This window comes from Cottoperca gobio, chromosome 20, assembly GCF_900634415.1.
Source record: "Cottoperca gobio chromosome 20, fCotGob3.1, whole genome shotgun sequence".
Classification (NCBI taxonomy): Eukaryota; Metazoa; Chordata; class Actinopteri; order Perciformes; family Bovichtidae; genus Cottoperca; species Cottoperca gobio.
In genome coordinates this window covers 16,147,858-16,174,147 of record NC_041374.1, presented here as the reverse complement: position 1 = coordinate 16,174,147, position 26,290 = coordinate 16,147,858, and the positions used below count along the sequence as shown (strand labels likewise).

Sequence of the window (26,290 nt, the reverse complement as noted above, 5' to 3'; positions counted from 1 at the left end):
CCATTTTTCCGAAAAAAGAACAGTTTTCACCTAATTTCCCCAAAAGTGGGGACATGGGGACTCTTACATGTTACATAAATGCCCATTCAGTATCAGTAATTAATGTTATTAAATTATTAATCTGCTTAAATTTGGGGGCCTAAAAATGATACCCAGTGTAAACCCAACTAGTCTACGGTTTAGGCATTTATGATGCAGTTGGTATCAGATAAAACGTGCTTTGTGTTGAAACACACACCTGCTCTGAAAGGCTGCGCCCAAACGGCTGCTGGTAACAGGTGTTAGACTTTAGGTTGCATTACTGTTTTCCTGTTGGCTGGGGGGGTGATTCATTTCAGAGTGAGACAGACACACACGTCCTGCTGTCTGCTCCCATTGTAGCCTACTGCTCTGCACTGTGTAAAATTCCCCACGAAGGAACATTTGCCTGCTCTGAACTAATGCGCCTGTTTCTATGGAGAAGAAGTCCTGCCTAACTGTGTTCCGAGGAACTGCGGCTGTGATGCGGCTTCATTGTGTTTCAGGGTAGGATGGGGATTCACCACTCAGGCTGCACAGCTACGTCACACCGCCGGGGTTCCCCCCTTCCGTCATGCCGGCGATGAGGCCTTTACGAGCTGTCGGATATTGTGTTTTAGGCTGAATCGCTTATGAATCATTGACCAGTTCTATTAAGACTGCGTTTTGTATGCTGTCTGACTTTACGTATGAATGATTTATAAACATTGTAATAAAAAACTGTAATGTGTAGTCTTTGTGTAAAGGAATGTATTCCAATGAGCTGAGGGTGTAAGAATGCAGTTTATACACCTAAAATCTAAAACAAAGTCCACAGGGAAATAACCTTTTAAATGACAAATTAACTAACTAAAATCAACATATATTATATATGAAATTCATCCAAAATACATTTAATTTTAGCACAAAATACATTATTATAAAGTCATTATCTAGACTTTGAGATGTCTTTTAATTGTGGAAAGAATTGAGTGAATTCTTGTCATGTCATAATAATTATTATAATGTAATTCATGTTCCTATAGGCTTCTCCCTACTTTGGAAGTGGTAACTTGTGCTCCTCCATGAGTCTGGTAACAACCCCAAAGCAACAACTGATGACTATAGCTGATGCTTGATTTTGGAAATCAAGGAAAAGTGAATAACATAGCCAGGATGAACTGTAGCCTATACAGTTCATACAACTCATGTATATACCAACAGTAAGAGACAGTGTGTTGGATTTTTATCTATTTATTTTTAACTAATTCTGATAATATATGAATCCAAAAGTTATACAATAGAAATATATGAAAAGATCTGCGGTACAGGCAGTTGTTCTTTTTCGGACTGCCCCTGAAGGCAGCAGCAGACAAAGCTGTCCCCCTGCATGTCCGACAACCTTATGCTTCCTCAGAGTTTTCCCTTTGAATCTATAATAACCTGAATGTGTTTTAGCGGATTTTTATGTCCATCTCAGGAAAGTAATACGCCGTGACTTAGAAACATTTCTTCTTTCAACTGTCAGATACAGACATAAAGCAACACTACTGCTCACATTTATCAAAATCACCTGCACAGGATGATTGCCTTCATTTTTCCAGCGATCAGTGTTTTAATGAATGGTAAGACATGATGAATTGCAGCCTTGCCGTTGGATGAGGCCCGAAGAGCAATCTATCATAATGTGACATTTTTGGAATAAAAAAAAAAAAAATGCATCCATGCCTGCTATTATTACATCCAGGAAGTATTTACTACAGCTGCTGAAAGTCAGAGGAGGCTGCTGGTAAGCCTTCCTCTCTCAACTCCCTTATTTAGTCAGGAAAAGAGAGGGAGGAGGAGAGAAGGGAGGTGAGGAGAGAGAAGACAAGGAGGGGAAGAGGAAGGCCGACAGTTTCTTCCCATAGATCATAAGACAGATCCCAGCCTGGCAAACCGTTTTTGTATTTACACACAGAGAGAGATAGAGAACAGTGAGTATAGTCGCCAAAGGAGTTCCTTATGTGTTTTACATTGCACAATAATGAATAAATGTCTGAATAAAGGACATGAAAAAGCTCCAGGCTTCACTTTGACACATCCAATAAAAGCTTCTTAAAATGAATAAACAGTTCAGCAGCGAAATTTAACTATAACCAGAAATATGACTTTATACAAGTATAGCATGTCCAGGAAAACACAGAAATGTACAAATATCTGCAACTCTTTATGGATTCTGCACAAAATAATTAATAGAAAATGCACACGCCTTCGTATTTGGAAAATTGCACAATTCATTCATTTTCGAGCGAGAAGACATCACAGTTAGTTGGCACATTGGCAAACAGAGTGTTAATGAAGAAATCAAGTCAATGTTGTTGTTGATGTTTTTATATTTAAATACATTTGTAAAAGGAGAGAAAGTTTGGAGAACATGAGGGGAATGGGAGGGACATTCTGCTTGTTACTGTATATACTGTTTCAAAGATATATTATGATGGAAAAAGGCATTTTTTTGGAACAATTGATAATAAAAAGATTCTTAAAAAGACAGACACCCAACAGTATTCTCCATGTGTAGAGAAGGTTTATTTCCCAGTCAATTGGAACTAAAAAGATCTAACCAGTTCTAGTAAACTCCAACTTAAACTTTTTCTGAAACATATAAATGAACATTTTTATGCATAATAGGTATTACTTGGATTGTATCATAGGTCCATTAATATTACTATAAATACACAGTAGAAAAAGGCTGTACAGGTTGAAGATTAAACGTTGAAGTTTTAGAACAGGATCTCTACGATCAGCAATAGCATCCAGTCATATGATGATTGAGGACTGAAGAACAATGTGTACATCAGGGTCTCAGGTCTTCCTTTTCCCACTCATCCATCCATCCATTGGTCTGTCCCTCTTAAAATTCTCCATCCATCACCTAGCTGGCTTTTAGTGTGGCGCTCTCACTTGGCTTTCATACTCGTCCTGCTCTTGCTCTCTCTAGTGCATACACTCTCTCTCACACACACACACACACACACACACACACACACACACGCACACGCTCAGCGTCTGGACAGGTCACCTCCTGTGAAGAAGAGAAACAGTGAGACTGATGGAATCATAACTTCAACCGCTTCCTCTGCAGGATAAAATCTTTTCTTTTCCCCACCCTCCCCTGAACCACAACATGAATCACAGAAAGAAATATATATATATATATATATATATATATATATATATATATATATATATATATATATATATATATATATATATATACACATACATACATAATATATTTTTTAAAGAAAATCGGAAAAAAACTCTGCTTCAACTTGTTTTTATTTGGCCATGGGTTACGGGATAAGTCAGAGTTTTCATATTTGAACTGTATTAAAAAATCTATTACATTAAATTATTAATATTTATGATTCGAAATGCATTTATAATATGAAATGCATACATGTACATATACAGTATATAACAAAATCCCAATAGAAGTAAAAAAAATGTATCCATGTAAGTCATCTTGTGTCTGTACTGTAATGAGTGTTTGTCAGTCAGAAGAAATCAGATGAGAAATGAGAAAGCTTGAAGTGGCAGTTAATGCAAGTGTGTGTGAGAGCGGCCACACATTATCAAAGATTGATCGCCGTAACGAACAAATCCCTCAGACCTGATGTCCACGGGAGTGTAGAGCAGGGAGGGGAATATGAGCAGGGGGGATGTTCTGTGTTGCATGTGGCTACATCCAATTAACTAACGCAATCAGCCATGTTGATGAATGGATTAGCACATAATTGCTTCAGAGGTGGGATCCTTGATTGAATTATTCAAAGTGGGCAAAGGCAAACATATGTTTCACTAAGATTACCTAAGTGTGTGTGTGTGTGTGTGTGTCAGCCTAGCGGTAATAGAAAGTGACTGAGAAATTGTATTGAGCGAGGAGTGTTACAGCCACTTACTGAGCTGCCTTCTACGGGGTTACACTTTCAAACTGGTTGCAACACAAGACGCACTCGATCAGCATGTTACAGCAGGTATTTTATGTGGGTGCATTCCACAAACTGACCAGCACAGTGCCGGTTTGAGCCGGACTGGCATGGTATCCAAACCATTTTAGTTTGGGACATAAACCAGCACATGCTGCTTATGTCTGTTGCCCTAAAAAATTGTTAGTGTGGCAAGTAAACAAAAAAAACATGTGTAACCAAAGCCTGGTAAACAATAGAGACAGTATCAACATGGAGAAGGTCAAGTGCTCTTTGTCAGCTCTTTATGTAACCGCACAACTTGCCCTTAACAAGAAGTGTTACTACACAATCTGCAACTGTTTATTTTCAGCTAATGCAGGGATTTCCAACCAAGGGCACGTGTACCCCAGGGGATACTTCTGCAGGGTACTTGAAAAGATTGACGGAGAAGCTCAACTAATTAAAGAAAAAAAAAATTGGATTAAAACTTGGTCCACATATTTGTGTTTAAAAAAACACACAAATAGAATTACATATTGGTGTGATGCTGGTGTTTAGTCCCAATAAACTCCCAGTTACAGCTGTAACACGTGGACACCACCTGCTGTTATAGTATGTATATTTTAAAGTAAAGTAAATGAAAACTGGCAAGGGAACATTTTAGTCAAAATAGCTAAAGGTAAAAAAAGAGAAAAAGTGACCAGGCCTCACCACTGACAATCCCATGATCAATATGTCTTGTATGAAATACATTTTGCAGCAATATCTACTTCTATAAAATCAATAGTGTTGAGTACCATCAAAATTCCTTTCAAATCAACATGACAGCTGGTGTTGACGAAGGGGTAATACATTTCCACATAACAATCAGCACTGACACAGCCCCTTTTGAATACCTGCTGTTACATCACTGATTGGAGTGTGTCCCCAGGGTTCTGTTCTTCAAGAATCATTGAATGTGATTAAATTGTTCATTTAACACAAGCATGGACTTTTCAGTTCTTCAAAGTTGGCTTAATGTGTAATAGGAGCTGTTTAAAGGTTCTATGTATGGCATTCAGAGCATTAATATAGCCACAAACAAATATGTGCTATGTAAGGATGTCGTGAAGTAATGTCTACCTGAGCAGAGAAGGAAGTCACTCTGTGTGTGTTGTAATCTGAGAAGCTCTGTTCTTTGTTCTGGGAGCCGGGCCGGCCACACGTGCACTGTGAGTCCATGTGTGTCCCCCACAGGCTGGACGCTTATACTGTCTGACTGACGGCGTTATCATGGACGCGTACCGCCCACCTTCCTGTTCCCCTTCACCGTTAGCTGCTAGCTGCCGGCTTAGCTATATCCATGTTGAGAGCCATGTGGAGGCAATCCCTTAATCATAGATATGCTCCAAATTTCATATTCAGCACCTTTGAATGTTTAAAACAACTCCTCAGGCCAAACCTGAAAAGGTGGAGGCTTATTCACACATTATGATGTTATTTATGCTTTTGAGAAAGTTATTCAGAATTTGATCTCTTTGTGTAATTATCTATAATTTATTAATTACATATGCATGACAAAAAGATTATATAATAAAAAAAGAACAAATTTAGTTTAGTTAAAAAGGTTCTCTATACGGAACTCAAAGCACATCTATGGGATTGCCTCCACACGGCTCTCAACATGGCGATGGCTGAGCAGGCGGCTAACAGCTGATGGTGCTAACAGCTCTTACAGTGTCAACAACAACAGAGCAGACAGAGCTAACAATGTTAACCTGAGGGGGAATCCGGGGATGGGCTTTATGCTCCTGTGACAACGTATGAGCGCACTGCAGAGCCGCTGCCATTACCTAGCCAGTGACACGCACACACACACACACACACACACACACACACACACACACACACACACACACACACACACACACACACACACACACACACACACACACACACACACACGGACTCACATGCACGAGCATGTAAACTCGTGCATGTGCACCAGCTATGTAAACAAAGAAAACAGAAAAGCTCAGATTACACACAGAGAGAGAGTGACTTCATTCTCTCCTCAGGACTAAAGTTTTACATAGCAAATAGTTGTTTGCTGCTTTATTAATGCTCAGAATGCCAAATATAGAACCTTTAAGTCAGTTCAACACATCATAGGTGTGCCTTTAATCTGATGATGATGAGCTTTGGTCATCTTTCATTGCATAGTAATAACATGTTTAAGGTGGTTCCTTAGCTTTAAACTAGCCTGTTATCACTTGATCCAAGGCTTGTTGCATGAGAATTATCAGTGTCATGTTTTATGGCTGACATGATGTCATCCTATATTAGATAAGCCACATTCGAAGAACAGGTGAATGAGTGATGAGATCTAACCCTTTGAAAGGTGTCGTCTCAGTTAAATGCACTTATTACGGGAGATAAGTTGTAAAATACATTCTGCAATTCACTTCTAGATATGTATATATTCCAATCAAATTCCCTGACTTTGCCTGTTTGGAACATGCCTAGCACTTCCCTGCCATTCCTCAGTGTCTGCTTCGTGTAAACATTTGTCACGTGTAACTGTTTTTACATAAATTCAAACTCTGGGTTTTCACACTGACGAGAGAGATGAGCTTGCAAATCCATTTGGTCACATTCATTATTCCCCACCTTGGCAGCTGGTGCATTCGCAGCTGTGTATGACGGGCAGGACGACCGGCTCGCTCTCTCCGCTCTCACACTGCAGGCTGAGGAAACGGACTGGGTTGTCAGGGTCCAGACGGTAACTACAGCAGTCGCAAACTGACTGGAGGTAGGGCTCCTGTAGAGAAGGGAGGAGAGAATGAAAAGATGGAGGATAAGTGAAGTCAAAAGAAGAGATGAAAGAAATGCCGGTGGCGTAAAGTGGAGGGAAATAGGAGATTAGAATATGATGAGCGAAAGTTATGAGAGAATTTCAGAAGAAAATATTAAGGGGTGGGAAGTCAAGGAAGAGAGGAAAAAAGGAGGTGAAATGGTATTGGCAGGATTGGTATAGGCAGACAGAGGACACATTAGAAGACAAAATGAGACAGTGTGGTTACAGTATACAGTATCAAGAACAAATATATGTACAAGCCATCAACACATAATAAAATATAAAGTCACATCAGACTCCAGTCCAGCTCCACTTGTATCAGGATGTGATGTGGCCACAGAGAATTATACTCAAACTATGCTAAACTATAGCCTCTTTTAGCTCTTGGTTTCATTGTCCAGGAAAGCCCACTGTACACGGCCCTTAACCAAACGGCAGACAGACATAGTTAGTGACTAGCTGTTAAACATTGTTATTAGCAGCTTAAGTTCCAGAGTTCTTTTTCAGGAGTTGGTTGAGGCCAAACCAAAGGAGAGTGAATGGGGGAATTATTCATCAAGTGGTCACACACACGACTCCAGATGAAGGCTTATGTTGCTGTTGTTATGTGAACACAGCCATAAAAACGTTGTGTTTTTCAGGTTGTCACATTCTTTGTCCCTTACTGTAAGTGGCAGAAAGTTATATATTTGAACATTCAAAGCAGCATAAAGAGATTTTTTTTGGCCACTTGGGGGCAGTGGAAGAAGCCGTAAACACAGCAAAAGGTTTCTTATGTACACATCCAGCAGACACAGAGGAACAATAGCAATAGTACAGTGGGTTTATTAGCGCCTTTTCACTAAAAACAGCTGTCTGCTGCAGCTGGAAGTAACCCCACTGAGAGCACTGAGACTGAACCAAAACATTAAAGCTGCAAGCTGTAAAACCAAAACATTGAGCTGAAGGATAATAAAATGCTTCCTGGAGCTGAGGGGAACTGCAGAGTCAGTTGACAAGTGTTTGTGGGTTGATCACTGTGCGCTACATCTTTTTATAATGATCATTTAAAAAATAATAAATTGTTGATTAGTGCAGCTTCAAGCTCTTTGTTGACAAAATACTAAGACACTGCAGACACTGAAGTCCTTTGGTGATCTAAAAATATAACATTGATACAAAATAATATCAAAATGAATAAGTGCCTTCCAAGTTTTTTTTTTTTTAAAGATGACTAATTAAATGAGTAAAAAAAAGAACCTCGACAGCTGAAACCCAATACCAGCAAAATGTTAGGCGATAATATAACCTTTTTTGCAACTTGCAAACCCAGCCTTAGTGTTTTGCGTGATAGAATATAACTTCTTGAAAGTTGTTCTCATCGTGTCCAATTAGTGGAGATAGAGGAGAGAGATTGTGGAAAAGTACAGTGGTAGCAAAACAAAAGACAGATAGTAGGAGAAGTAGGTGAGAGGGGTGAGGGATCAAAAGCACCTTCAATCTCACAGTGAAACAGTTATTAACGCTTCACACACATCCAAAAGTCCAGTGTGTGTGCATATGCATGTGTGCCTGCATGCATTTAAGATTCAGCTGGTGGTGAGTGTGTGATTCTTGTGAATGCATCCCTGCGTCCTCCAGTCCTGCTGATCTGGTGGCAGACCTACTGAAGGGCACTTCACTGCGCTGCCTAGTCACTGGTTACCATCCCTGGTTGCCACAGTAACAGGAGGTAATGAAACATTTGGCTGAGCTGACGTTTAATCTGTCAGACCCTATTTTTCTCTTTTACAATGATTTATGGAAGCCAAGTAGGAACAAAGTCTCCATGGAGATGAGGTGATGAGCGTGCCGTCTTACGAGGATAAAAAAGACAAGTTAAGGCAGGATTTTGTATTTTTCTTACCTGCCTTCATGACATCTGTGTGAACTGTGTATTTAACTGTAACCACAGCTGATGGAAGGTAAAACGTTTAAATAATCAGTTTGCCATAGTCTACAGTCTGTTAGCTGTTCCCTGCACGTGTCTTGATGGCCTGTGTTTATCTCTGAAGAGATTACAGCAGGTGTGACCAGCTGCATGAGGCCAAGTGTTTGAATTTATTTTTGTTTTGCAAAAACACTTAATAACCGGATGCCAAATCATATTTCAGGAGGAAAACAGATGGACAATTTGGCTGCTCAGTGAGAGCTAAGGCAATAATCCTGATTATATTCTTGCATATTGTGAACATTTATTTTTATTTTATTTGATTAGTGGCCTTGCTAGGATTTGAAGGGAGAACATTTTTTAGCTTTTCTGGCCCTTTGCATCCACAAGTTTATGATTTAGTTTATAATTTCTGGACCCGATGACCGATTAGCAAATAATTATAAGCAACAGTTTTTTTTCTGGACCCTTTTTGTACACTTTGGTGCCTGTATTTACTGTGCTACCAGCTGTCACTCATGTTAAAGACACTACTACAGTGTTGCCTTATGTTCAAAGAGTATTATATGCTTTGTGTGTGTGTGTTTTCTCCGTACCTCCAGGATGACATCAGTTCTGGACAGACAGCGTCCCCTGCAGAAGCTGACCTCCACGCTGTCAAGCCGACAGTCTCCTTTGGTGATGTTCCTGACCTGCACGTAGCGACGGCACTCTGGCACGGGCTCGTCTGAACGCAGAGAGGAGGTACGAAAAGGGGCAAGAATGAGGTTGGACAGAGCAAAGAGCAACCAAAGGGCATGGGAAAGTAGATTATGAGAAATCGCAATTATTGCATGAATAAAGGGGCAATGAGACAATAGAAGAGACAGAGCCATGAATTGGGCACTGAGGCACATTTTTAGCATTATTAGCGTGCTATAAAATTAACTATAGAACATTCAAATCCAATGAAGTGGTTTAACATGGAAACAAGGGAACCACTGTGATTGTGTGTGCTTGTTTGACATTTGCATGTTTTGCAACCTTCGTGTCTGAAAAGTGAAGCCAGTGGAAGTGCCTTAAACTTGCATTCTTTCAAATGGACCAACAGGAGGCGACTCCACTGATGGCAAAAAGAAGTCTGACTGTGTAGAAGTCTATGAGAAAATAACCCGACTTCTCACTTGATTTATTACCTCAGTAAAACAGTTTCCTAACAAGTTTATCGTCTCAATCACTACTTCCAAGTCTTCTTCAATCAGCTCTTTTTGCAAACCATAGTCCCATTTAGGATAAAATAGAAGATAAAGAAGGGTGAGCTTTAGGGCGCGGCTACCTTGTAATTGTCAAGTTACTACCACGGTGTCGTCCGGTTTGGGTCATCTAAGAATTTCACAGTGTTTTCACTTTATGAAGGTTAATTGTAACATTTTGGTCGCCTACATTTTTTTTTTTCAGCATTAAGTTGTACTAAACTCAACACTCGTGTCATCCATGGTCACTGCTGGTTATAATAAACCAAGATGCCCAAAAATCAAGTTGCCAATGGCTACAGACCAATGGGTGAGGTCATGGTGACTATGTTCACTTTTCTTTTATACAGTCCATGTTCACAACAAGTAGTATTTCAACTGTTACATTTGTTTAACATTACCATAGATGAAAAAGCATTACTCCTCAAGGTAATGAGCTGACGATGAGTTCAAATGACGAGTCAGACAACAGCCTCTGATTTCACCTCTGTCTCTTAGTGGATTTTTGTTTTCCTGCATACTGCATGTTGCACTAACCTGGAAACTGCTTTCTGCAGACTGGACAGCAGCTGCCTGGCTCCTCCACCTTGACCTCTCCCTGAGAGGAGAGAGAGAGAGAGAGAGAGAGAAAACATGCGTTTAAAAAGTTCTCCTGTACCCTGTCAGCAGTCATAGTCAATTTGTTTCACGGTTATGTTTGTGCATACCGACTCGTGGAACAATGAGCACACATTGTATAAACACACAGTACGCATTTTTCAAAATGACAACAACCAATTACAGAGAAAAAAGAAAACACACACACCTGGGAACAGGCAGGGGAAGGGGAAGAAAACTGCAAATAACATGGTGAAGCATTGCCACTCGGATAAAATACCCAAGTTTAAAAATGATGAGCGGTGTCAAGGACAGAATATATTTATGTCAATAATCATTTAAAAAAAAAAAACAGAAGCAAAAGAAAACAGGGGTGCGATGAACCAAACGTTAACATCAGCATGCTAAGGTGCTCACAATGGCAATGCTACCATTCTGATGTTTAGCTGGGATAATGTTTACCATGGTCATTATCTTAGCTTAGCATCGAGCATGCTAACATTTGCTAATTAGTACTAAAGACAAAGTACAGCCAAAGCTAACGGAATTAGTTTGAGCATAAACTAAGTACTGAACACATTGAAATGTGACCGGAAGGTGGCGCTAGATGAAAACTGATTACATTGGTAAATTTCATGGTATTTCATCCAATAGTTGTTGAGATATTTCAGTTGGGACCAAAGTGGTGGACCTCCCAACAAAAAACAATATTAAAAAGGAACACACCTGGAATGTAGGAACTTCAGGATAATGAATAAATACTCTGCTGTGGCGCGTATTGCATGTAATTCTGATTTTGCACAATCTTGTTGTGTAGATGTGGGATTCTAAAGAAAGAAGGATGCTGTTATCTATAAAATACAAGTTCTCTTTAGGTGGCACTGAATCTTTTTCACAACTTCGAATTTCGAACTCCTTCAAGCGCAGTTTCTCCGCTGTTTACAATTTAGGAGTTACATCCAATCCATATATATATATATATATATATATATATATATATATATATATATATATATATATATATATATATATACAAAAAACAAAACCTGAGACCCGATACAAGATTATTCACAGATATTTGATGTTAATATGATTCTATGTGCTCTTCATTATGTTTGAAATGTAAAGATGGTTGTGGTACATATGTGAATGTGCACTAAAATTGTAATTTCTGGCTGTCAGTTCAATAAATTAAGAAAATATTTGGGATACATATGCCTCAAATCCATATAAATTTGTTGTGGGATAATTATAAATGTAAATACAGGTACATTCTTAGAATTACTTCCTATGCTGCACGCCTCACAACGGTGAGAAAATGGATGAAGAGCCCCCTGATATTTTAGCGTAGTGTAAAAAACGTCTATTTTGCCATTAGTTAAGAGGCACTGTTAATGAGTTTGTTAGGGACTGGTCCCCAATAGCATTATACCTGAAAGAGGAATGGATAAGAGTAATACGTATGGGGGTAACAAATATAACAGAATGAGTACATACTAAGCACATTTTGTAAACCCACCACCTTGTAACTGCTGCTGCTGCTCACATTTTGTTTGTTTTTCATGAAGTGTCTGGGTTTTTTTTTTTACCAGAAGAAAACCTGTGAGAATCGCCTGCGTTAAAACAGACAGTTTTTATTCTAGCCAGTTTAGGACTGATTTAGACCTGGGACACTATGGGTGATGAGGACCAGTGTTGACATCAAACATAGAGATGGCGAAAGGACCAGAAATGAAAAAATGAAAACTTCAACCAACTATGAGATTTGTGCAACACACCCTTCTCCTAACTGTTCACCCCGAGGACCTCTCCTCCCACTCTGCATTGCTGCCAGCCTTCCCTCAGGGATGGAGAGAGCCTTCACACTTAAAGGGTGGGAGGTCACGAAGAAGACCATTTTAAGACATTTAAGTTAAGAGACTGTATGCGTCTGTGTGTGTCTGATGTGGCGAGGAGTAAAAAGGATGATTCCTTGTTATTTCAAGAGAAAGGGCACTTGGCATTTAAAGTAAAAAGTAGTCAAATTTGAGTCGCCTGCAGGCTGTGAAATGGAAATCAGAGCTCTATTAATGTGTCTGGTACAGAAATAAGAGGGGTTTGTGTCCCGATAGCTTTTATCACCCAATAGGATAACAGAACCTTTGAAAAGGGCCTTCCAGCAGAGCAGTGGAGGCATGTTGGGAAGTTTCATAAACAAAACTAAAAACTCATTGGGTTCAATTGTAAGCTGAGTCATAAAAAACTGAGTGCACTGCCAGTCACCAATTATCAACCTGTCAGTAAAGGGAACACTGCGCATTAAATCTCATATTGGCAGGGATAAGGAGTGCTTTCACTGAGGCATAACTTAGTGCAGCCGGAGGAGGCCGGGGATTTTAAAATGCAAGAAGAAATAGTAATATACCTCTGATTACCTGCAGAGACCTCCAGACGTTAAGACCTGTGTACACCACAGGTGTAACAATCAGTAGACTGTCTACTTTGTGGAGCTCACTGTGAAATCAACCTCTTAAAGTTCTGGATGTCAGCAGAAATTATTTTTACCCCGGCCTTTATACTGCCCTGGTAAGCTACAGATATAAATTCAGCTTACTGTGTCGAGGAGGAGAGAGCTGACTTCTCTACTGTGACTTTTCTCAACTTCATTACCATGGAGAGAACACATTTTGTAAATCAAACATGCTCATTAGTGGGTAAACTTCTCCCTAAAAGGGTTCATTCACCCAAATTAAACAAAAACATATTTAATATTTATTGTGGTATCTAACTATGCAGATAGCTTTGCTTTTATTTTACCAAAGTTTACAACAAGAGGATCAATGAAAGAAGATGCACATAACAATGAATCAAATTGTGGAGTCCTTTAGAGAGGTAGAGCTCTTATACCAAACACACATGGATGGCATTTAGTTATGCATCTGATAGACATAGAGGGAAAGATGAGGCGTCATCAGGTTAATGAAAAAGTAATGAATGGTCATTTTAAACATCCTTTTATAACCCTTCTTATCGTCATGTTTGCTGGCTCCAGCTCTGCCATTTGTTTTAGCAGTCAGTTGGTTAGTTCCAACAACTATTGAGTGAATTTGCATAAGCATTCATGTTCCCCATCAGAGTGAACAGTATTAATTCTGGTGCTCCCAACTGTTTTTATTCGTCCAATCTGTTGGCTTATCACCACACACCGGCAAACTTGTTAACATGCTCGATTAGGATGTTAACTCCTGAGATGAAAATGGTTAACATTATATGTGCAAAATCAGCATGTTAGTGTTGTCATTGTGAGCATGTTATCATTTAGCTCAAAGCCAAGCTATCTCATAAGTACAGCCTCACAGAGCTGCTAATGTGCATGTAAAAGGGTTCATTCAGCCTAATTACCCTTTAAACATGACATGGACCTTCAGGGTAAGGGGGGGGGGGGGGTGGGCAAGGAGGGAAGAAACATTGCAAAAGGATTTTTGGAAGTAAATACTATTATCCCACAGAGTAGCTTCAGTGGGATGCCAACAACAAACAATGTTTAGTTTAACATTGTCATAACCTTCGCCTCCATTTCTGTCCCAGGCAGGACGAGGTAGAATGTGTCTTTATGTGGTAGCAAAAGCTTTACTTGTTTCAAAAATGGATTCATATTTTATATGGATTTAATTATTTGTATTCATCTGCCTCCAGTTGTATAGGGTGCATACATAATTGATGATCAGCTGTTAACCACTCCTACAGTATGTGTATGGTTGAGAGCTATGTGCGAGATGCAAAGACAACTTTTTTGTGATGTCACTAGCAATGACAATCATGCACTGGTACCCATAATCCTCATGCATGACGATGCAGTTACCTAAACCATATGTAAAATGTTGCTGCAAAAAGTGAAATGATGAATATTTAAAATCTAAAAAGATGCTCAAAATGTCAACTGTAACCAGACATGGTGCCATTCATTTTGAGAACATGTTAGAGCTTTGCCAAATAGTTGATACGTTGTATTGGAATGAAACCCAATGATGCTTAATGAGGAAACCAGGTTTCAGTGTTTCATGGAAGGTAGAAGGGCACAGCGAAGGAAAAAGTGCAGACTTGTGGGAGGATCGGATAGTCACGTATTGATCTACTTCAGCCAGCGACTTGCAGAAAACATCCCACACATTCTTGAGGGAGCAGAGCATTTTCTCCCTCGCTCAGAGTAATTGAGATGTTTGAAACCACCAGAGACGCTGTGTGAACTTTAGTACCCCCGGGTGGCGGTTGAGTGCTTTGTCTGGGAGACTGATTGTGCCGTGTATTTGAACCTTCGTATCCCTTTACCGGTATTTGGATCCAGTAGGTGAACACAGCTCTGCAGAGGAGCAAATAACTGGGACTACAAACGCAGCTCTTAGCGACACACCTTTGTCAGAACTTATAGAAAAAAAGGTGAAGTCTGGAGTTTGGTACTGTACTTTGTGCAGGTGTCCACATTTGATTTTCATAGGTCTGATAATGTCGGCCTTATATGAGATTGGATAGTATAGTGACTTTTGATCCATCAGTATTCCACCAACTGGGCCATAGCTTAATCCTTAATATTGTACATACACAGCTGTTAGCCCAATTCTGTGGCTCCAAACATTGTGGGCATTGCAAGATACTGTACATTTAAGGGCCATTAACTGAAAAATATATATATTCTATAATCTCCTCTTTTTCATTATTAGATACTCTGGTAGTTTCACATCTTGAGTGTTTAAAAATTATCCAATTGAATAATTCTAAAAAGGGGAAATCCCACTTCATTTGATATGTCCACATCTCTTACATTGTGCTCTGTAGTGAAGAGTTGGAAGTAGACACTGCCTTATATTAGGGTGTTATACGCACACCAGGTACAACCGCCAAACAGTCAAGTTGCAGTTTAAATCCATGTCTGTCCAAAAATGTCATCGCTTCATCATTTTATCCTATTACACATTTGTGTGAAATTGTCATAATTAGCATGAATTCTTGAGTTATGGCCAAAAAAGTGTTTTGTGAGGTCATCTAAATCAGTTCATCCCTGAGTCCAAGTGAACGTTTGTGCCAAATTCGAAGAAATTCCCTAAAGGCGTTCCCGAGATATCGCGTTTCCAAGAATCTACTCATTTAATAAATGTCTATCTCCTCCACTAACAAAAGGTTAGCTTGTGCCACCTAATGTCTGATCCGATTGTCATCACTGACATCTAGAAAGCATCCGCATAACTGTGTTTTCATTTATAATGTGCTCAGATATTACACTTCCTTAGTTCAATTCAAAATAAGCATCATGACACTAGGTTGGCTTTAAAATGTCTCACCTCTGAAGTAGGGAATGTCCATGTGTGTGATGATGTTTTGAATTGTCTTGTTTTGCATGAATGGACAGTATATGGAATTTGTTTTTAAAATTCTCTCTCTTGATCTCATCGAGGCTACCTGAATAAATAAAGCTCAAATAAATAAATAATTTAAAAGTTGTGCAAAATGATGATAATGATTTATCAGCGGGTAGAGATTTTGTTTTATCGTTCCTACTGAGGCAGCGATCCCTCTAATATCTTTGGGTGTATTGGGCCATTGAGAGCAATGATGCAAGCAAGACATCTTTAACGCAATAGTTCTGCCATAATCCAATAAAGTACCTTCATTTTTCTGGTGTTTAGGATAAGTACACAATCTAAAATATGTCAGTTTAGTACAGAGTGTCAGTGTGTGTGTCTCACCTCGTCACAGTGGAGTGGTGGACATCTTAACTGGCACAGTTTTTTCCCGTTCACACAGCCACACGACAGACAGCCCTCCTCCCACTCTGATCCTGCCTGGCTCACACACACAAAACACACACAATATTGATATTCACTCACTGTAATACTGTATGATGATGCCTAAACAGCCTCTTAGTCTTTCCTTCATGCACACTCACATTCTTGTCGAAGTGAAAATGTTAAAAAAGGTCAGGATCTAATTCTTCAGTGAACCCACTGAGGCTCTGGCTGCACCCTTGTGCATAATTTAGGTTATGGAGGCCCATTATGATGCTGTAATTATAACAACACATAATAACACATGATATATTTTCTGTGCGTGTGTTAGCTATAGGAATCATTAACAGTGGTACCAACTAAGGCGTGCCTTTGTAGCTCACACTGAGCCATTCTGCGTAATAGTCATTAACTATAACTACATTTAGAGGGTCTTAATATGGCCATTGGTCATCCCCAGCTGAGAGACAGAGAGAGAGAAACAGAGTAGACAGGCAGAAAGAAAGAGACGGATAGGAAGACTGAGGGAGAATGAGGATGAAGAAAGTGAGAGATTAAGCATGAATCCTGTAATGAAAGCAGAAGAGGGACTCGTGAGAGATAAAGCAGAGGTATGGGACAGGAAACAAAGAAACAAAGAGAGAATGAAAGGCCTGAAGAAGAAAGATCAAGAGGAGGGGGGGCAAGGATGTGTGACCTCTTGTCAGCATATGATTAATTCTTATAATCCTATAATATCCCCTTCTTCATAAATAATTCCTGGCAGGCTTGCCCAGTTGCGGTCCCAGTGCCGGCTTTCTACGGCACTTCCTACATAATTGATGAGGCTGAGGTCTGGAAAGGCAATGTGGTGTAATGTGGCCCGCGAGCATGTCACTCATCTTCTAATAGGTCTTTCTTTATGAGTAAATAACACAATGGGAGTGAATTGGAGGGAACGTAAACACCGCACTTATGGGAAGGTTCAGATGCACGACACGAAGAGGCAGGTACAATGGGAACAAGCTGCCAAGTTAGATGGGCAGCAGATGTCTGTTTACTTCAGGTGTAGGCCAGTGTGTGTGTGTGTGTGTGTGTGTGTGTGTGTGTGTGTGTGTGTGTGTGTGTGTGTAGTGTGTGTGTGTGTGTGTGTGTGTGTGTGTGTGTGTGTGTATGTATGTATGTATGTATGTATGTGTACCTCCCGCTGGATGCCCTGGTCATGGCAGGGGCAGAGGGCGGGGATGACACAAACACCCCCAGTGTTGCGGTAAAGCCCCTCCTGACACACGCAGCCCTCGGTGGAGTGGCTGCAGTTGACGGAAGAGGAGGAGTAAATGTCCCGGCAGCTCCTCTCACACAGCGGCACCTCCTCCGACACGCTTCTCTTCCACTGCTCCCCGCTAGGACACGCTGCAGGAGGAAGAGGAGGAGGAGGAGAGGGAAAGGAGTGAGATGAGTGAACAAACATGTCAGTGAGGAGAGGAGAAAATAGAAAGATGAGGGAAAATGAGACGGGGTAGGATGGAGAGGGGACATATTTTCATTGTTTCTCTCACTTACTCTGGTATACACATTTTAAACGCACTGTATAACCATAGTAAATAACATGCAACACCGACCGGCCACTCACTAAACCCCTCCCCCAAACACCAATAGTCCAATCATAGCTAGACACGGTAGACCTGTCACGTTTTGGATTTCTTCACGTTCCCAAGTTGATGGCTCTGTAGTGAGAGTGCAGAGCTCTGTATTAAAAGAGTAAAGTACACCCAGTGTAATAATCCCAACAGCACTGCAGATTCATGGTGACAATATGCTTGGTAGTCCTCATCCTGTAAATCTTTCTTCTTGTAATATTAAAGTGAAGAAATAGCCTACTGTTTGGAAGGAAAGGAAAACGCACAAGCATGTGAGCTAAGCAGCCAAACAGAGTTGTGTTAGGATGAAATAATTGTGTTCATCGTAACTATAATACGATGACAAACCAGCTCTGGAACACTGCCGTTTCTTTATTTCCATGTATTCTACATGGATCATGTAGAACGATGCTGACTTGTTGGCCGGGGGTTATGCAGTCTTTTAGCATTAGATCCTGCACTTTATGTAGCCACCATGTGCATATTTATAGCCGCTTTACAGGGTTCTCATTTTAAAATGTGTTATCTGGAAATATTAATATAATAAATCAGGCATAGACTGTGTTTTCAACCAACTCATAAAGCCAATGTTAGCTTAATTGGCTTGCAAGATATAATAAAATTTGCCAGCAACCGTTGCTGATGGTTAACAGTTAAAAAGGAGAATCCTGCTTTTGTCTAGCTTTGTGCGATATCACAGACCCATCGCTCCAAACATTACCAGGAATTCCAAGGGCCGTTATCACTGTCAACTGCACATGTGCTGTGCGATAAGCAAAGCTTGACAGGCGTAGCAAAAGTAACCTTAGGGGGCAGCGAACAAGTCAATTTGCACCCAATTTGCTTCTACAAGAGGCTTCCGGTTCCACAGTGGGATGTTTTATTGGTCATTCTTTTTGATGAAGTTGTAGAGAAAGTCGGTCTACCTTAGCTTCTTTAATTGAAGACTAAATCCTCTATGAATACACATGCAAGGGAGAGAGGAATCTCACATCAAATCACACATTCTAAATGAGCAGTCTTTGAGTTCGACTTTTACCTTCTTTTATAATGAGTGACAAACAAAACTTCCGTAACTCTTGGGAGTGGCTTGGCTTTTCACATAACCCTTAAAACAAAGTCTCCCCCAGAATGACTATTCTAACTATCACTACATAGATGTTTCAAATGTATCTAGCTCAAGGTTTGAGATAACAAGCATGCATATCTGTTCCCCGTTCGCTCACATCAAAGCATCTTTTCAACGTGCGAGGCTGTCTGGACTGCACGGCGTGGGAGGAGCTTGTCGAAGCATCTCGGGACATTAAACAAACTCACAGAAGTGGTCAGCGCATACGGTTTCATATTGTGGGGAAATCTCTGAAGAGGTAGTTAAGATCTATCCTAAGTAGAAAAGAGGTAAAATAGTAGCAAAGTGGTATTAATAAATAAAAAGTGTGTATTTAAGCAAGGTAACTGGTCTAAACTGCATGTTTACACAAGGGGCTAAAGGGTTCAACTTAAGAGGGCTGAATTGGGCAAACAAATACAAAAAAGGTAGAAATAATCTACAATAGTTCCCAATACAAAATAGCCACCCTAAGACTCTGAATGACGATCTGTAGCCTTGACCGTACTTATGAAGTCATTTGAAAAGTTGATTAAAAAGGAGCTTCTGGACAGGAAGTGCAGATCATTGATTTGTACAAGTACTTGGGCATTATAATCCATAATAAACGGAGCTTTGATTGTAACGGCAATATGTTTTGTAAAAAAAGAAGCCAGCAGCGCCTTTTTTGTCTGCGAAAGCTGGCTAAGCTCGATGTTGACAGCTCCCTGATGACTTTGTTTTCTTTTACTCAATCAATTTTCCCTTTATCTGTTGGTATACTTCTCTCCATCTAAACACATGAAATGTGTTAACAAAAGGTGAACAAGGTCTGTAGCAGCATCACAGGTACGCTGTAAGTCCGTCTGATTTGTATAGCAAACAGTTGCTAAAGAAAGCAGAATCCATCCTGTCTGACAGCACCCACCCACCTCCTGATTTCCAGCCTTGGCTTTTGGTTCCTGCTTCAAATACACACGAGCCATAACCAACAGACATAAACACTCCTTTCCCCCTCAGCCATTTCACTGCTGAACTCCAAAAGAAAAATGTTATATCAGCTTGACCACGCTTGGTAAATGTTGCTTTTAATTGATTTCTTTACGTATGTACTCCATCTTTTACAATGGGTTGTATAAAATCGCCTTGTGTTTGTTTGATCTTGTGTTATTACTGTTTTCACTGATGCACAACCAATTGTCCCTCTGGAGACAAATAAAGTAAGTAAGATTCTGCAGTGAGCGATAAGTACTTTTTTGATTAACTATTATATATTCCCCCTTTTTTTCTTCAATAAAAGCAAAATCCCCTACCTCCCCTCTTCTCACTCACCACAGTCAGGGGCCACGCAGGTCATTGTGCGGTGGTTAGAGCCCTCACATGGGGCCCCTCCGTACTTGCTGGGCTGCAGGGTGATTCTGCTTGAGCTCTGTTTCCCCGTAGCACAGCTGGCTGAGCACAGACTCCACTGGGACCAGCTGGACCACTCACAGTCCACTGCAGAGGTAGAGGGTGGGAGAGGAGGAAGAACATGCTTTAGTTTAACATGTTTTACATTCATTTACCTGCAGCGGTAAAGCAGCATATAGAAAGTCATCTGAGCACGATTCCTCAGCTCGCCCAAATAAAACTACAATAACAGATATTATGTCCACATTGCTTTTTATTAAAGTCGTTTGTTAGCAGCAGCACCTGCTAGAAAAAAAATAGGCAATGAATCAAAACCCCAATGTCATTATGCACAAAAAATGTTTTTCATTAATGTGTAAATTTCTGGACAAAGTCTCACCAAAGACAGCTTGCTATAATTTTAGATTTGGTTCTCTTGGGTGAAAATCGAGCAAAAAAAGGGACAAAAAAACAAAACAAAGAAAGAGAAGGAATAATACAATATTACCTTACATTATGAGGGACAATTCCATGACCATTGGTCATGTAGAGATTTGGGAAACACAGACTCTGGCAAGAACTGCTATATTCATGCACACAGCAGTTTCTATTCATTTACGAATGTGTCCCACTTTCAATTTAGCTTGAATGCTAGAGAAGAAGTAGCAATTGTGAGAAGATGGTTCATGTCGGCAAGTTTCCCCAATTGCAAAATTAAGCACATACTGTGCCATTTTTAATAGAATGACACAATACAATAAAGGGAGAGTAATTGCTCCAGAATTGTTATGCTGTTTACTAGAACAGCCACAAGGACTGCCAGGGGACTACTTTCTGTGTTGTACATTTACACTGATCACTATAGTATAATAACATGTTTATATTTTAGTTGTAGTTTACCATATTTATAGTATTCTAAGTTTTAGAGTAATCTAATGCATTCTTTATATTGTGTATTGTATTCTACATGTCTCTTTTTTACTCCTCAGTCCGACCAGACTGCTGGAACTCTGAGAGCCGCTCTAAATATCGCTGCTATCTTATAATCTTTACGTGGGGCTTAGATATCTGTGTGTTTACTGGGGGCTGTACATTCCTTGTAAAGTTCCGTTTTGATAGTTTCTATATTGGCTTAGGTCCGAGGGGCAGAGACATGGAAACGACTCGTGTTTTAGTTTTGTCCTCAGCGCCGACACAACTGCCTCCCAGGAGGAGAGCGTGCATCAGTCGACTGTCCATCCATCCATCGTCTACCGCTTATCCGGGATCGGGTCGCGGGGGCAGCAGCTCCAGTAAGGAACCCCAATCTTCCCTTCTCCGGGCCACATCCTCCAGCTCCGACTGGGGGATCCTGAGGCGTTCCCAGGCCAGTGAGGAGATATAATCTCTCCACCGAGTCCTGGGTCTTCCCCGGGGTCACCTCCCAGCTGGACGTGCCTGGAACACCTCAACTGGCTCCTTTCAACGTAAAGGAGCAGCGGCTCTACTCCGAGTCTCTCACGGATGGCTGAGCTTCTCACCCTATCTCTAAGGGAGACGCCAGCCACCTGTCTGAGAAAACCCATTTCGGCCGCTTATACCCATGATCTCGTTCTTTCGGTCATGACCCAGCCTTCATGACCATAGGTGAGGGTAAGAACGAAGATCGACCGGTAGATTGAGAGCTTTGCCTTCTGGCTCAGCTCTCTTTTCGTCACAACGGTGCGGTAAAGTGACTGTAATACCGCCCCCGCTGCTCCGATTCTCCGGCCAATCTCTCGCTCCATTGTCCCCTCACTCGCGAACAAGACCCCGAGGTACTTGAACTCCTTCACTTGGGGTAATGGCTCATTCCCTACCCGGAGTAGGCAATCCACCGGTTTCCTGCTGAGAGCCATGGCCTCAGATTTGGAGGTGCTGATCCTCATCCCAACCGCTTCACACTCGGCTGCGAACCGATCCAGTGACTGTTGAAGGTTACAGACCGATGATGCCATAAGGACCACATCATCTGCAAAGAGCAGCGATGAGATCCTCAGGTCACCGAACTGCAACCCCTCTCCTCCACGACTACGCCTCGATATCCTATCCATGAAAATCACGAACAGGATTGGTGATAAAGCGCAGCCCTGGCGGAGGCCAACATTCACGGGAAACGAGTCCGACTTACTGCCGAGTATCCGGACACAACTCTCGCTTTGGGCGTACAGGGATTGGATGGCCCTCAAAAGTGACCCCCTCACCCCATACTCCCGCAGCACCTCCCACAGTATCACCCGGGGGACCCGGTCATACGCCTTCTCCAGATCCACAAAACACATGTAGACCGGATGGGCGTACTCCCAGGCCCCCTCCAGGATCCTTGCGAGAGTGAAGAGTTGGTCCGTTGTTCCACGACCAGGACGGAATCCGCATTGTTCCTCTTCAATCAGAGGTTCGACTACCGGCCGAACCCTCCTTTCCAGTACCTTGGAGTAGACTTTACCAGGGAGGCTGAGAAGTGTGATACCCCTGTAGTTGGCACACACTCTCTGGTCCCCCTTTTTAAATAGGGGAACCACCACCCCGGTCTGCCAACCCCTAGGCACTGTCCCAGACTTCCACGCAATGTTGACGAGGCGTGTCAACCAAGACAGCCCCTCAACACCCAAAGCCTTCAGCATTTCTGGACGGATCTCATCAATCCCTGCGGCTTTGCCACTGTGGAGTTGTTTGACTACCTCAGTGACTTCCATCAGGGAAATTGACGATGATCCCCCATCAGCTTCCAGCTCTGCCTCAACCATAGAGGGCGTGTTAGTCGGATTCAGGAGTTCCTCAAAGTGCTCCTTCCACCGGCCGATAACCTTCTCAGTTGAAGTCAGCAGGGTCCCACCCTTGCTGTACACAGCTTGGATGGTTCCTCGCTTCCCCCTCCTGAGGTGCCGGATGGTTTTCCAGAAGCACCTTGGTGCTGACCGAAAGTCCTTCTCCATAGCTTCTCCGAACTTCTCCCACACCCGCTGCTTTGCCTCTGACACAGCAGAAGCTGCCGCCCTTCTAGTCCTTCGATACCCTGCAACTGTTTCCGGAGTCCTCCCGGATAACATAGCCCAGAAGGACTCCTTCTTCAGTCGGACGGCTTCCCTGACCACCGGGGTCCACCACGAGGGTTACCGCCCCTTGAGGCACCTAAGACCTTGAGACCACAGCTCATCACCGCAGCTTCAGTAATAGAGGTTTTGAACATCGCCCACTCAGGTTCAATGCCCCCAACCTCCACAGGGATGGCTGAAAAGCTCCGCCGGAGGTGTGAGTTAAAGATCCCCAGGACAGGGGCTTCCTCCAGACGTTCCCAGTTCACCCGCACTACCCGTTTGGGTTTACCAGGTCTGTCCAGAGTCTTCCCCCACCCCTTGATCCAACTCACCACCAGATGGTAATCAGTCGACAGCTCCGCCCCTCTCTTCACCCGAGTGTCCAAAACATGCGGCCTCAGGTCAGATGATACGATTACGAAATCGATCATTGACCTTTGGCCTAGGGTGCTCTGGTACCACGTGCACTTATGAGCATCCTTATGTTCGAACATGGTGTTTGTTATGGCCATTCCATGGCTAGCACAGAAGTCCAACAACAAACGACCGTTCGGGTTTAGATCAGGGAGGCCCTTCCTCCCAATCACGCCTCTCCAGGTGTCTCCATCGTTTCCCACGTGTGCGTTGAAGTCTCCCAGCAAGACTACGGAGTCCCCTACTGGAGCCCCCTGCAGGGCTCCATTCAGGGTCTCCAAGAAGGCCGAATACTCAGAACTGCGGTTTGGGGCATAGGCACAAACAACAGTCAGAGTTTTCCCCCCCATAACCCGAAGGCGTAGGGAGACGACCCTCTCGTCCACCGGGATAAACTCCAACGTAGCGGTGCTCAGCCGGGGGCTAGTGAGTATCCCCACCCCGGCCCGACGCCTCACACCTTGGGCAACTCCGGAGAAGAATAGAGTCCAACCCCTATCCAGGAGTACGGTTCCAGAGCCAAGACTGTGCGTGGAGGTAAGCCCCACCAGATCCAACTGGTAGCGATCCACCTCCCGCACTAGTTCCGGCTCCTTCCCCCACAGAGAGGTGACGTTCCACGTCCCCAGAGCCAGCCTCTGCTGCCCGGGTCTGGTCCGTCGAGGTCCCTGACCATCACTGCCACCCATGTGACAGCGCACCCGACCCCAGCGGTTTTTCCCATGAGTGGTGGGCCCACAGGATGGATGGATGGGAGGCACCACGTAGCTTCTTCGGGCTGTGCCCGACCGGGCTCCGTGGCAAACCCGGCCACCAGGCGCTCGCTGTCGGGCCCTCCCTCTGGGCCTGGTTCCAGACGGGGGCCCCGGGCTTCCTCCGGGCAGGGTCTCTCCTTTCCTTTCCCTTTCTTTCATGAAGTCGTTTTTGAACCATTCTTAGTCTGGCCCCTCACCTGAGACCAATTTGCCTTGGGAGACCCTACCAGGAGCACTAGGCTCCAGACAACACAGCTCTCAGGTTCATAGGGACACACAAACCTCTCCACTACGATAAGGTGATGGTTCCCAGAGAGGCTCGTCGCAGTCGACTGTGCTTCCCAAAAATCCACTATGGAGGTGTTGAGTAAAAAAGTTATTATTATAATATCAGAACTTCCCTAAACACCTCTGTCTGTGAAAGGATAATTCACTGAGAGCAAATCCAGAGGAGAGAGGAGGCAGGAGGAGAATAAAAGGCACTGTTGATTAAATGATGACAGATAAAAACCTAGGTCAAATCACAGAGCTATTCACGCATTCGAGTCTCTTATGAGGACATGAGTGGCTACACTTTGTGACACTCTGCTTCACATTATCTTTCATCTCTTTCTCCCCCTGCTAGTTCGCGATGGTATCACATGTTTACGAAACAAACGTCCACTAACGGCCTTTGTAGGCTGTGATTGATGTGACTCTGGCTCAGTTATTTGAGCCACCTGTTGCAGCAGCTGCTACTAACTATAGATAGGATGACATATTTATCATGGTCCCGACAGTTCAACCAAAGATTATTGTTGGTGGTGCTTTCCATGCTAAAAGAGAATGTGTTCGGTAAGAGCAGCTGTGACAGAGCATCACTCACCATCACAGAGCTCGGAGGTACAGTTGAACACTCCCCTTTGGCACACACTGGAGAAAGAAAAGTCAGGTGAGCAAAATAATATGGAGGGAATATTCACACCGAGATACAAAAGCAATCATCATGTCACACAGCTGAGCCCATCAGACTATATTAAATGAGTAAACCACTGTGAGGAAGATGAGATGACCTACGGCATGTCTGCTGCGTGCCAGACTATCTATTACAGCAGATATCCCGGCACCAATCTGGATTGTTGTTGCCTGTATAATTTGACAATGAAACTCAACTCTGCCAATGCTCAACAACACTTTTAAAAAATTAACTCAGAGATGATTTGAGTAGCGTTTTTAATTTCAAGATTTCATTGTCAGATTTGTGGTACATTAACCCCTGTGTGTGTGGTCACAAAGACCGTTTGTTTCCTCTATCCTTTATTCAAAGGCTTTTACTTGAGTACAATTGAATACATATGTTGTTTTTCTAGGACTCTAATTTGTTCTACCATCTCTTAAGATAAAGTTTATATTTTGTGCTGTAAAACTTATTTTTGTGCTATAAAGCAGAAAAGGAAGATTCGAGGGTCGGGGTCAATGGGTGGACAAAGTGTTTGACTTTGAGGCTGCAGTTTGCATCCCATCTCCTACCAACAGACAATGTTTTTATTTTAACCATGACCACAATCTTACGCTAACCTTTACCCTGTCATTTTAGTTGTCTATACTTAAATAAACTTTAACCATAGTGGTAGATCACAAAACGTATCTGAAGGCCCTGACAGACAGTTAGGTCATACTTAGTGTATTAATGACACTTATTATA

At 42.2% G+C, this 26,290-nt stretch overlaps 1 protein-coding gene across 1 annotated transcript in view; it reads right to left on the bottom strand.

Moving 5' to 3' along the window:
• Nucleotides 1-2,354: 2,354 nt before the first annotated feature.
• sspo (SCO-spondin) overlaps nt 2,355-26,290 on the bottom strand; it is an 82,744-nt gene continuing 58,808 nt past the window's right edge. The window contains 8 exon segments of the mRNA XM_029458218.1: nt 2,355-3,064; nt 6,603-6,753; nt 9,295-9,425; nt 10,468-10,528; nt 16,248-16,343; nt 17,467-17,678; nt 20,325-20,489; nt 25,472-25,518. Coding sequence (XP_029314078.1) covers nt 3,042-3,064; nt 6,603-6,753; nt 9,295-9,425; nt 10,468-10,528; nt 16,248-16,343; nt 17,467-17,678; nt 20,325-20,489; nt 25,472-25,518 — 886 coding nt within the window. The 3' untranslated portion in view covers nt 2,355-3,041.